Here is a 12752-nt window from a genome sequence, read left to right as displayed (position 1 = left end):
ACAGCCCATAAGTGTGAAAGCTGGGATTAGAATCAAGATCTGTTTGATTCCAAAGCCTCTGGGATTCTCACATAATATGGTCCTCGTCATAAATATACCATGTCTCAATCCAAGCCAGAGCAGCAGCCAAAAATATGCCCCCAAATTCCAAGAGCCTGAAGCAGAAGCTGTTTGAAGGGCTCCTGTAGGACAAATAAGCCACTGAGCTGGAGGCAGCACCTGAGTTGGCTGGTTTGGAAGTGTAGGGTAACATCTGACCATACTCTCTGTTGGCCTTATGCTGCCTAAGCACAGAGAGGATCCCCAAGACGTGCCGAGAGTAAATTCATGCAATGAGCCCTGATAGAAGGGCTGAGTTCCTAAAGAAATAAAACTCTGACCAAAAAGAAATGCAAGATCATCTCAGATCCTTGCAGTTGCCTTTCTTGACAACTCCAGTGGCCTTCCTTCTCCAAATATTCTGGCATCCTCTACCCAAGCTTCCAAAGATTACTCTTGGCCCATCCACAGATAACCCCCCTCATTCTCTTCCATTCACATCCTTGAGCAGCTGTGGAGGGAGGCCAGCTGCCGAGCTGACCTGGACAAAGTTCTCTCCAGCAACACGGACTTCTTGGTGACCCATTCACTTGTGCCCATAGAATGCCCTGGGCAGCCACTCTCTTTTCCCTCCCTCCTCTCTGTTTACTCTATTGCCTTTAAGCACTTTGAGTTTTAAGTGGCTGGACATCTGCCCCCTTTCTCTGCTTCCCCTCACATCATGCCTCCTACAAATATCAGCTGGGTGAACTTCCTGAAAGCCAGAACATTCCTCGTGTTCCTGGATGCTCACCAGCCTGCCTTTTGCCCACTGAACTCCACAAGACCCATAATTAACAAGGTCCCTGAGAACTTTGGGGCCAGCAAACAAGAAGGCATTTCTCCACACTCTCTTTGTTAGCTTGGTGTTTGTAGCACGCAGCTTCACAGTGTCGTGATTAAGGAAGTATCAACAGGGAGGAAGAAGACAAGATGGAGAGGCCAACAGTAGTCTTTCCCAACATTGCCTCCCAGGACCACCTCTTAAACTTCACCATAACCTTCATTCCCTTCCTCAAAAGAGCCCCTCTGATTTTCTTCTCTGTCCTTTATGCCTTTCCCTTTATATGAAAGCCTGGACAAAGCTATCCATGACCAGAGATCCACCCCATCCATAGATCATCCACTATATCTATATTTTGTAGTGGACCTATGTATTTGCCCCCTCTGGCCCTTACTTACACTATGGTTGTTAATATACAGCCAAGACATATAATCATCTACAAGCCTGCCCATGCCAACCTTTTATTCACACTGGAAATGTTTTCTCTGAGGATGTCCATGAATGCCAGAGGAGCAGGAAGCAGAAACAACATGAAATAGCTTGTAGGAGGAACTGGTCAGTAATGGTCTCTGATTCCTGACCATAGACCAATAGAATGTGGTCACTGTCCAACCTTCATAATCATACTTTGGTTTGGCTATGAGTCTTGGACCTGCTGGGATGACCACAACTAGATCCTAGAGCAGTTTAGTTTGACTATCTTAGAAGTCAACCAAACACTAAACAGTCAAGTAGGAGTACTGGCCCCTAGGGCTTGGAAAATTGCCAGTGACCCAATACTACAGTGATGCTCTTTCCTTGGGAACTGCCTGAAAGGGCTGAGTGAATTCCTTGAGAGCAAGGACTGCATTTATCTTTGTCTTCCCAAGGATGTGGTGCATGTCACAGAGAAGGTACCCACCACTGACATAGACTTTCCTTCCTGGGATCAGAATTTCACAAACAGATATAAGTCACAACAGGATTCTCAAACAACTGTCTGAACTAAACTAAAATGGAAAAATAGCAAATAGAATTTGGATGAAGCAAAGAAGGAAAAGTGGGTAGAGGAGGTAAAAAGAAGAGGAGAAATTATGTATACATAGTCCATTCTTGTTATTTGTGGTAGTTATGTTTTATAAAGTCACCGTGAACACTGAGTTAGTGAATTCTGAACCATTGTTCCTAGGGAAAATACAGAGCTAGGTTCCTGTGAGCCTCTGGTTGACATTTTCATCAACTGATCAATACATAACCTTATTTCATGTGTGTTTTCTTTTTAAAGATACCTTATTTAATATATATAGTTGACTCATTAGCATTGAATTCATGGCCAACAGCACTGTAGCTCACGTCTGAACAAAGCTTATCTGACACACGGATTACCTCCACAGGGCACATCACAGCTTTCTTGCATTTAGGAGCACTTGACTGCACTTCAGCACTATGTGTGGGACCATCTTAAAAAGTGAAATCATCATCAAAAAGCATACAAATGCGAAAAACGTGGCAATAAGTAGACTGCAAAAAGGACACATTTATAGCAGGAGAGCTGAAACGGAAGGCAGAACATCACCTTGTTTGACATCAACTGGGAACGTGAGCATTGGGAGACTCGAATTTTTCACCACTCTGCACATGTCCACAAATGACCACAAGAGTGCTGCAACTATTGATTTGGGGATTACAAGTAAATCTTAGCAGGTGGGTAAATTTGCAAATATGGAATCCATGAATAATGAGGATTGACTGTGTGTGAGTGTGTTTGTGTGTGTGTGTGTGTGTATCAAACAAAATTCAAGCCAAACAACAACAGGGATGTTGGCTCTTCAGAAAGTGCAGCCTGGCTCAGTCATCAAGACAGGGACAGTAAAGACATAAGGCAGACTGAGGACAGGGTAACAAGACAAAAGCAGCTGTGCCCCAATGGTAGGCCTTACAGGCAGGGGTTGTGGCCACCAGCCAGCAACAGCACAAGGAAACCTGGTGTGAGAGATGGCAAATGTGCCATTCCTGTCCCTTTTGCCATCTCCCACACCAGGCCCTGAGCATGGGGGAACCTCTTCTCCCTCTACCCAGATACCTAACACGTCCTTCGCACGGATTCAGAGCCTAGTGGTGTGTCTGAGGGCAGCAAGCACAGGTGCATAGGGGTGCATAGTGAGGAACTGACCTCCAATATGTCCTAATCCAACAAGCAGCCTCCTAAGGGTCCCATCTCCCAGAGCTGCATCCCAGGGGTTGACGCCTAGGAAGAGAGGAGATTTGGGGTGGGGGTCCATGAACTAACCAAACCAGCCCCAAGAGCTCGTGGAGACCTCTGGGTTGCAGATTGGTGAGATGTGACCTTTGGTGAGAGTCTCCATATTGTCAGCTCCTAGCCCAATGCCTGGATCATAGACACACTCTAAAATCAGGAGAGGGAGTGTGTGAAAGAAAAAATAAAAGGAGGGTAAATGGCCAGAGAGACTTCTGCTTATTTTATTAGGGCAGGGTTCCACCAAGGACTTGAGTATTGACCCATCAGGCTCAAAAAATAGATACTTATATTGTGCTTTATGTTTTTAAAGCTCTTTTATGTATGTCATCTTGTTAATCCTCACATTAATGCTATACACAAGAGAGGTCAGATATTAATACACCTATATAGTTAGTTGAGGTAACTGAAATAGAGAAGTCAAGAGATTTGCGCAAGGACATACAATTAATTAATGACACAGCCGGCACTACAGGCCACACCTTTCTGATCAGTTTGATGAGAGGAAGCGGCCCTGATGTGTGCACCCGGCTCCCTCTCCATGATCACTCAGAAGGCAGCTCCCCACTCCCAGACCCTGGCAGGAAAGGGTCCAGGTGGCACCTGGGACACACAGCCCAGGCTCTGGAAAGCCCACCCTGCAGGAAGTGCAGGCTTTAGGCCAGAGGAACAAGAGACGTGGCAACAGGACCTGGAGCCAGCGATGCTGCTGGTCTGGTTCCCCGAGCTGGGGAGCAGCCTGCCGGGAAGGTAAGCAGGCAACTCGGGCCTGGCCAAACAGGCTGTTATGACCCACAGACACCCTGCGGCTCAAGGCAATGAGTCAGGAGCATGCCCTTATAAAGCCTGGGAGTCCCTGAGCTGGGGGGGAGTCCCGAGGCCTCTGATTTGTTCGGCCCCCAAAGCTGGTGAGCCCTTCAGTTCACAGAACCAGGCCAACCTCTGCGTCCTTGTTCTGGACTTGATTCACTCTCTCCTGTCTTTGATAGCTAATGCCCTGTCCTTCTCTTTACTCACCTCCAATCAAGACTATTATACAGAAGCTCTTTTTCGGCTGCCTTCTTCCAGACCTCTCTCTCTCTCTTTCTCTCTCTCCAATATAAGCCAAATGTTAATTTCTCATGGTTCCCATCCATCCTGCAATTCATCAATTTCCCATCCCCCCTCCCTGGCTCTGGATGGGAACATCCTTCATTTGGCCCTTCCAGTTCTTTCCCATACTCTTGCACTTATAATGCTGGGCTCTCAGGAGAAGAGGCAGCTGGTAGAGAAACTGGCCCTGATCAACCAGGAAGGTGGCACATTACTGACATTCCTGGGCATTCTGAGGCTGGCTTTCTGACCTGGGTGAAGACATGCGCACAGGTCAAGGACGGATGTACAACCAGGGATGCAGTTTTCCTCATTCCAAGGAACGGTTTGATTTGGATGGGCGGGCAGGCTCTGAGGCCAAACTCTTGGGATTCTCCAAGGACATGCCTGTCTCTTGGATTAAGAAGCTGTGATCATCAACTGGTTAGGAGGTTCACTCCGGAAGGGCAGACACATGGGTTAGCGCAGGGGTACCATGGGTCAATGGGTAATGGAAAGATGGGGACCTACATAGCAAAATCAGAAAAGCAATTCCTGAGACGGTCAGAGGACACAGCTGGAGCTGAGGGGAGGGGAGAAAGAAGATACGCCTCCCCAAGACCCTGTGGCTCCCAGTGGCTGTGACAGCTGGCATATTCCATGGGCACAGTGAGGAAAGAGACACGGAAAATGCAGGGCTTCTCTTCATGGGAAGCCTTGCTTCCTCTCCTTCCCTTCGCCCTTGGGGAGGACTCACCTGAAGAAGCCTTTGCAGCCTTCACAGGTCATAGCGTTGAAATGAAAGCCCGTGGCTCGGTCTCCGCATACCCCGCAGATCCGGGGCACATTCCGGTCAAAGTCACCAGGGTCAGGCAGGGAAGTGCTGGCTGCCATTGCCTCCATCCCTGCAGGAACAGCAGGTAGACCGTGGCCAGAGCTGGAGTCAGTGCCAGGGCCAGCTGGCATCCTTTGCACACCTCCACCCCCATCTGCCGGGAGCTCAGTAAAGCTGTGCAGCTCCCCAGGGCCCAGGCCTGAGCGGGATTTCTTTGGCACCCTCACTTCATGGCTCTCCCTACCCCAGCTCACCTTCCTGACACTCCGCTGGCCATGAGCAGCAGCAGGGCTCCCTCACCCACGGCTGGAGTGACTCCGTGGGGGGCCCTGTGGTGAAGCCGCTCATAGCCTGGCCTGGAATCAAACCACCTGGGTTCAAAGGCTGCATCTGCCGCTGACTAGGTGGCTACTTTGGGTGAGGTGTTCCACCTCTCTGTACCCCACCAAAGAATAAACGGCGGTTTACTTTCTTGGATGTGAGGAAGGATTACATGAATGAACGTATGCACACCACTCAGTAGCAGACCTGCAGCAGCTCAGACGCCTACATCTTGCCCAGCAACACCCCCCAAGAGAAAAGTGGGAGCCCTCCAACAGCCTCACATGCAGAGTGAAACTCTCAGCCTTTCTTTTCTTGAGGGCGAGGGGAACAGAATAGATCACAGGCCCAAATCAGACCTGTCATTCCAGTTCCAGCTCATCGCAGCCACACGGCTCCGGACTGACAGGCCTGGGGCCCTGCTGTCCTGGTACCAAGGTAATCAAAATCGTATCCCTCTTTTTTTCCAATACAAATTTAACAGATTGTTCCGAACATCCTTCTGAGTAATATGAGTCACACGCGATTAACTAATTTTGTTTTCAGAGATGGTTTTTATCAATGGCATAATCATCTAGAGATGGATTTCACGCTTGAGGAAAGGAGAGACGAGAGAGAGAGAACAAAATGTAACAGCTTCGGGAAATCCTTCCCAGGAAGCAGCTGGCCCTCAGCTTCGCCTGCCACCTCTGATCTTGACCGCTGTCAGGCTCAGAGCTGCTTCTGGGGTACCTCAGACCTCCCCTCAAATAGTGTCAGACGCCACTGCCTCCCAGTTTTATGAGTCCTCACAAGGGTCATTACAGGTTTAAGTGGCCCCTTGGCCCCAGGACAGGAGGGTCCCTCAAGTCAGAAGAAAAATAAGAGAGAAAGCTTTCCCTGACATAAGAGAGGTAGATTTTGGGGGGCCCTTCGGAGGCTCTGAGCTTCTTTTCAGTGACTAGGCCCACGACCTCTGAGCCAAGGTTTGGCATCTCAAAGCCCGGTAGAGTCTCATTTCAGTTCATCTTCATATCACCCCAATGAGGCGAGTCCTATTATCATCAATCTCTTTACAAATGAGGCCAGAGTAGCCCAAACCCTGAGGTACCTCTAGCAACTACAATTACGAAATGCACAAAACAAATACTTAATTAAAAAAAAAAAATTCCACAAAGAGCTTCACGCCAAAGGAAGGAAGTGGGACAGATAAGGATAGATACCGTCAATCCCAAAGGGGTAGAGGGGACCCTGATCACAGACAGACTTTCTCTCTCAGCTTTTCTTTTCCTGAGAACTTAAATGTAATAATAGCTACATTGTGGCCCATCCCAATCACAGCTAGACTGATCCTTGTTGAACTATGATGTTTATACATATACATATGCACAGAGACAGAAACACTTAAAAAAAAAAGAACAAAGGAATGATTAACAGAAACCTTTCAGGGAGTGAGAACGGGAGGAGCATGCAGAGGCATTATGTAGTAGCCATATTCTGTTTCTTTGAGTGGCAGGTATATGGTATCTTATTATTATTAAAACACCATTTTATGTTTTATATGCCTGTCCTATAATTTTAAAACAACTAAAAAGAAAAGAAAAAGTGCCTGTGGGTTTGTCAGCCTTGTCCCTATGGCCCCTCTCAAGTCCAGTCTGACTGCCTGGTTTCTAGAGTGATGCACACACCCAAGATGTGGGCAGGGATCCCAGAGGCCCAGTACCATTGTGGGGCAATAGGAGAAACTGTCTAGGATGCTTGTGGCTTAACCCTAGGTCGGCTGAGATGTTGCAACTCCTAGTCATCATGATGTTGCTACAGAGTCTGTGTCATCCGTGCGACCAAACATCCGGTGAATTTGGTGGAAAAAAGAGAAATCAGATGTGGGGGTGGGGGGAATATCAGTCAAATCAGTCTAACAGGTGTTCAGCATCACATGGGCTCATTGGAGAGGCTTTGATGCAAAGGTGTTGGAATAACATGATACCACGGCACGGCAACAGCGCCTTCCTGCAATGGGGTGAGGTACTGCCTTGACGTCAGGAAGGCTCCTGGCCCGGGGGTGGGGTCCCAGGCACTGGCTTAGGTTGGACAGAAGGCTGAACCTGGCAGCGAGAGGCCTAGGTGAACAGGACCATTTCAGGTGAACTGAGAGAAAACTCGGCCCTGTTTGGGGTTATTTGCTGCTACCAAGAAGCCAGGGCCCAAGACCAGAGTCCAGAGGTGGAAAAGATGCCTAGGCATCTATGGCCTGAGAGCTGGCCCTCCCCGGAATGACAGGCAGAGAGGGGAGGGCAGGAGAGAGAAAGAGGAGCTGGGAGGTGGATAGGAGGTGGATAGCATCACCATGCTGGACAGCCCCCTGGGGTCCCAGCCTGGGAGTCAGCAAGCCCCTCCCTTCCTTGCCCTTCTCGGAGCTCCCGCCCTGACTCCAGCATGGCTCTGGGGCTCAGCTGCGGGCTGCTGGGGTGCTGTGGATTCTGCTGACACAGGACCCACATTTGCAAAGCCCGGGTAGTATTACCTTCCGAGGCCCACCCCTGTCCCTGGAAAACAGAAAGCCAGGGAGGTTGTGGCTGATGAGGGTACACTAACCTAAAGGAGCAGGGGGCAGGTAAGTCCAGCCCTGGGCGCCTTTCTGTGAGGTCTCCGGGACACTTCCAACCAAAAAGACTCTGAAATGAAAAAGGGGAAACATTGTATCTACAGATCAGCACTGACCCCGTAGCCAGTCCTCTAATGGGCCCAACAAGTGGGTATGAGAGGCTCCTTCCAGGGACTTTAATTCTCAGATCAAGGACTGAAAACTTGACAGAAGGGGCTTATTGGGGGCAGGTGTGCCATGTCATCGCTGGCAGGGGTGAGGGGTGGGAGCCCGGCAGCAGCCAGGAGCGGCCCTCCCTTGAGGCAGGGAGCAGTAAGAAGCAGTGGGAAGGGGTGGGGGCAGCAACTAGCACGTGGGCAAAAGGAAACAGCCTTCCTGCTGTAGGCTCTCCTTCTCCTTCCGCAGCAGAGGGTGTCAGGAGGGAGGAAGGGCTTCTTTTGAGGGATCCCTGTTGCTCCCATGGCCCCTACCCTACATTTTAGGGATGCTCAGGGAAGCAGAGCCAGAAGGTGGCCTGGCACGCTGCTGAGGGCGGGAAGGAGACCAACGCTCCAGGTGAGATTGCAGAGGAGCCTCAGGGGACCTGGAAATGGTGTGGGCTGGGACGCAGCCCAGGGCCTGGCCTCTTGTGCTGGCGTCAAAGAAAGGCGTCTGGGATCTCCCGTCTGCAGAGACTGGGTGTAGGCGGAGCAGATGCCGCAGGGGTTAAATACAGCAACGCACTGCTTTTAAACAGGATGTTTTCTGCCACTTTTAGCTCTTCCCCAGACGTGCTCAACACCCCAGGCCTCAGCGAAGGCTGAAGGTGGGCTGACTCTGGTGCCCAGACTCGAGGTCTTAGTTGCATGATGGGTCACCAAGAATTTCACCCTCCCCACTTCTACCCACACCCAGCCCTGCTTGTCTACCCATAGAGACAGACACACACACACCCCCACCCATACACACACTTCCTTCCTCCCTTCACTGACACCTACAGGGGGTGGCTGGGGAGATAATAGATGTGCAGGTACCTGACCCCGAGCCCTAGCAAAGGCCTTTAAGCCAAACCACAGATGGGGAAGGTCCAGATCCCCAGCCTTTGTTTCTCTGCCCCTTAGTGCCTTTACTAGGCAGGGAAGGGGACAGCCCGATGGGCTTCCAAGACCTGGGCCAATCTTAGGACTGCCAGCCCACTGAGCCCATTTGCCACCCCCTCGGGCACTGGCAGCCCCCAAGAAACAGCCGAGGAAAACACCGGTGGATGGTGAGCTGAGGCAATCTGAACTAGGCTGGTCCCCTCCCCAGGACCGTGGTCGGAGGAGGCGTACCTGCTGGAGACAGACACATTGCCACTTACCCCCAAGCCAGGCTCGCCTTTGCTCCCTCTGCTTGTACTGCCCAAGGCCCCCAGCTGACCAGGCTCTTCTGGATTCTACCCCATGGCCTTGTCAATTTCCCAGGCTCCCTGCTTGTTCCTCAGGAAGACTGAGGCGAGGACCAAGTGGGTACAGAAAGGACCACTGCTTTTGTGTCCTCAACCCCTAAGATTTTCAGAAGTCAGATTTGAGACCCAGGTGGACCACCACCCTTGAGTTTAAAAAAAAGGTGCATGGAGTATCGACTATGTACAACCTGCTGAGCTCTACACACAGGATCATACGTAAGCCTCATAACAGTTCTGTGAGGTGAGGAACGGTCCTGCTCTATAGATGGCAAGACCAAGGTCCAGAGCACTTTGAGTGACTTGGCCAGGGTCCCACGGCAGGGGCGGGGACCTGCCCTGCCAGGACAGGTTGTCTGCAATGCCCAAGTGCTTCCCTTGCCTCCTGACTCCTCCCTTTCTGGTGATAACCATCAGCACAGACACTAGTGCTCTGTGCTGGGCCCTGCTCCAAGTTCTTCCCTACGCTCATTCGTTTAATCCTCACAACAACCTCGCAGGCAGGTACTGCTATTATCGCTATTATCTGTATTCTAGGCATGGGGAAACCGAGGCACAGAGAAGTTGACTGTCTTTGGGGCCTAGATTTAAACTGAGGCAGCTTAGAGGCTCTGCTCTGCTGCCTCTCCTAAGGGATATATCTCAGTCATTTCCCCAACCCTAAGGCCTGGACGCCCTTCACTTCCACTAAGTCAGGGAGAAAACCATCCCCAGGTCAGAAGAACATCGTGGCGCTTTTCCTTCCAAGGATCCCAGGATCAAGGGATGGCAGGCCTCAGCCAGGATCCCCTTTCTGCCAGCCAGCCCCTCCTATCCGGGAAAACCCCATTCACCAGGCAGGCCTCCCCTCCCCACGCAATTGTGCACTACGAGACGGTCCTTTTAGGAGAGATTATGCTAGATTTAGCCTCTAGGTCCAAGTGCATGGAAAGTGGGGCAAAGACACAGGGTAAAAAAAGGACAAATGGAACAAAAAGATTAATACCACCCCCCTTTGCCACGTCATACAACCCCCCACCCCACTCCCAATTCATGTTCTGAATACATAGAACATCCCACTGCTTTTGCTGGGGCTGTCCCCAGAGCAACCCCCTCCTACCCCTGCTTTAGAAAAACCCAAACCCCTAGCACTGAGCCTCGGAAAAGCAGTGGGGAGGAGCTCAGCTCTGCAGAAAGCCCCTGGCTTCCATTCCTCCGGGGTCTGCATCCCACATCAAAACCCCTGGCAGAGCCTGACCTCAGTCCTGACCTTGCCTTAGCAAGAAATGAGATAACGTGTTTCCTTCCAGTCATTGAAGCCACAAGCACTGTCTCTTCTACACATCTGCCAGACAACTCACATAACAATCATGCCATCTTCCAGTGCTTCTGCGAAATGGGCATCCCCGGGGAAGAGTCTCGCCTAGGACAGTCTCGGGGGGTGGTGCCTGTGGGGGGTCCTGGGCAGAGCCCTGGCAAGACAAGGATCAGTGTGCTGCTGGGCTCAGTTTAACTCCATCACATTCCCTGGACCCTCCTTGGAGTCCCGAGGGCGGTAAAGCTGTGACTCAGAGGAGTGGGGTAGACAAGAGGTCTGACCTTAGGGTCTTTTCCAGCTCTGAAAGTACACAACTCCAAGGCCAGAATCCCCATCGTGGTGAGGCCTTAAGACCATTTCACTGAGCTTTCTTCCTGACCCCTCAGTAACCAGATGAGCCCCAACATACAGCTGGCGCAGGTGAGGCCCACTCACCCCAGATGCTAAGGAGCGGGAAGGGGATGAGTGACGTGGCCCTAATGGGCCCCAGGGAGAATGGGAGCCCAGGATAGGGGGCCTCGCTCAGCCAGGTTGGGACTGGAGTGACCAAAACTGGGTTTTCTAATTGTTGACATTGGCTCAAAGCTCCTCCTCCCTCTAGAAAGAAATAGAAAGCCAAGTGATTTCCCAGAAGAGAAGGAGAAAATTCTTCTTCCTAAAATTGGCACACACAGAGTCAACCACATGTGGGCCCTCTCTGGAGCAGATAGGCGCGTGTGCACGCCAGCTACAACTGCATATGTGCTTGTGTATGCACACCTTTTTCTTGCTGTTTCTCATTTCATCATCCTTTCGACTTTGCGCATAGAGTACTGAACACTGGATGACCTATGTGACTTTTTATTTGTCATCTCTTTATTCTAGTGTAACTCAGACACAGCAATATCATGGGCAGCTAAGGTGAGTCCCTCTCTTCCTTCTCCACCATCCCCAATGTATACCCACATTCTTTTTCCAGATCAGTCTCAGCATTACCTCCCAGAAGAAGCTGAGGGGGAATAGAACAAAAAAGAAGGAAAGGGGAGAGGAAAGTGCACTGTATAAATAGAACTTGTCCAAACTACCTCTTGCCCCCATTGTCTCCCCAGCTCCTACACACAAACATATTTTAAATATGGGTGAGAATGGATGGAGATTATTTTGTGTAGACTACAATGTCCAAAGTCAAACCAATAGATACCAGTCATCTCAGAATATCTCAAGATTGGAAGGAAACTTACCACCACCTAGTCCAATCATCTTAAATCCCTCCTATAATATTCTAGCAAGTTTTCTAGCCTGTCCTTGAATATTTTTCTTGATGGGGTATGATCTTTCATGGCAATCCGTTTTCTTTGGATGGCTCTACGCTTAGAAAGTTCTTCATTATGCACAGATGAAGTAGTCCCTGTAGCTTTCCATCACTGGTGTTAGACCAGCTCTTTGCAGCCATCTAAGATGAACCTAAGATAAATCTACTAGGCCATTCCCACAGGGTCTCTGGAGGAGAGATTGGCGGGGCCACACCATGGAGCCAATATGCAAATTAGAAAAAGGGGGCCATTCCTCATCTGCCAGAAAATTGTCATAAAAAATATAAAAATCTACAATGTCTATGATGTGAATGAGATTGCAGGGGAAAAGCAGAAGAAGCTTAGCCTGGGCGACATTTGATTTTCATTTATACCTGGTAAATTTGCCAGGAATTATCATGATTCCCACAAAGGCAGTAAGTTAGGTGGTGAGTGCAGACAGCGTCTGCCTCCATGGCCTTCACCTGGAAAGAGCAGTTTCCCGCCCATGAAAAGGGCTCCGTGGAAGAGTGTTGAGTGGCTGTATGAGCTCCATCAGCCCTGCCTGCCTCCGCTGTCTTGAGCTCAGTTGTTTCCAGGCGAGGCTGGCTCCCAGCACCGCAACTCTAAGAACACCATGAGGTGTATCCAACTTTTTAATGACTGACTGAACCATGGGAAATTAAGTGGTGGATGACCCAACAATTGCAGGAAGGCGTTTACCCCAGAAGGTGCTTCTTAATTAACCCTTTGGGGACTAGACATCACCTTTGAGAACCTGATAAAGGTGATGGACTGACACCCCATACAATGTCAAAGTTAGCAGGTCACTCCATAGAAACCAGGCTACAA

At 50.1% G+C, this 12752-nt stretch overlaps 1 protein-coding gene across 1 annotated transcript in view; it reads right to left on the bottom strand.

Annotated features, from left to right (window-relative positions):
* Positions 1-12752, bottom strand: part of VDR (vitamin D receptor) — a 55095-nt gene that overhangs the window by 26920 nt on the left and 15423 nt on the right. The window contains exons 2-3 of the mRNA XM_087442491.1: positions 7900-7979; positions 4927-5074 (exon numbers count right to left, since the gene is read on the bottom strand). Coding sequence (XP_087298617.1) covers positions 4927-5072 — 146 coding nt within the window. The 5' untranslated portion in view covers positions 5073-5074; positions 7900-7979. The remainder of the gene's footprint in view (positions 1-4926; positions 5075-7899; positions 7980-12752) is intronic.

Source organism: Ceratotherium simum, chromosome 17, assembly GCF_057802395.1.
Source record: "Ceratotherium simum simum isolate JZ-2026a chromosome 17, ASM5780239v1, whole genome shotgun sequence".
Lineage (NCBI taxonomy): Eukaryota > Metazoa > Chordata > Mammalia > Perissodactyla > Rhinocerotidae > Ceratotherium > Ceratotherium simum.
Note: the sequence above shows the minus strand (reverse complement) of the source record. Positions and strands in the feature narration are given on the sequence as shown.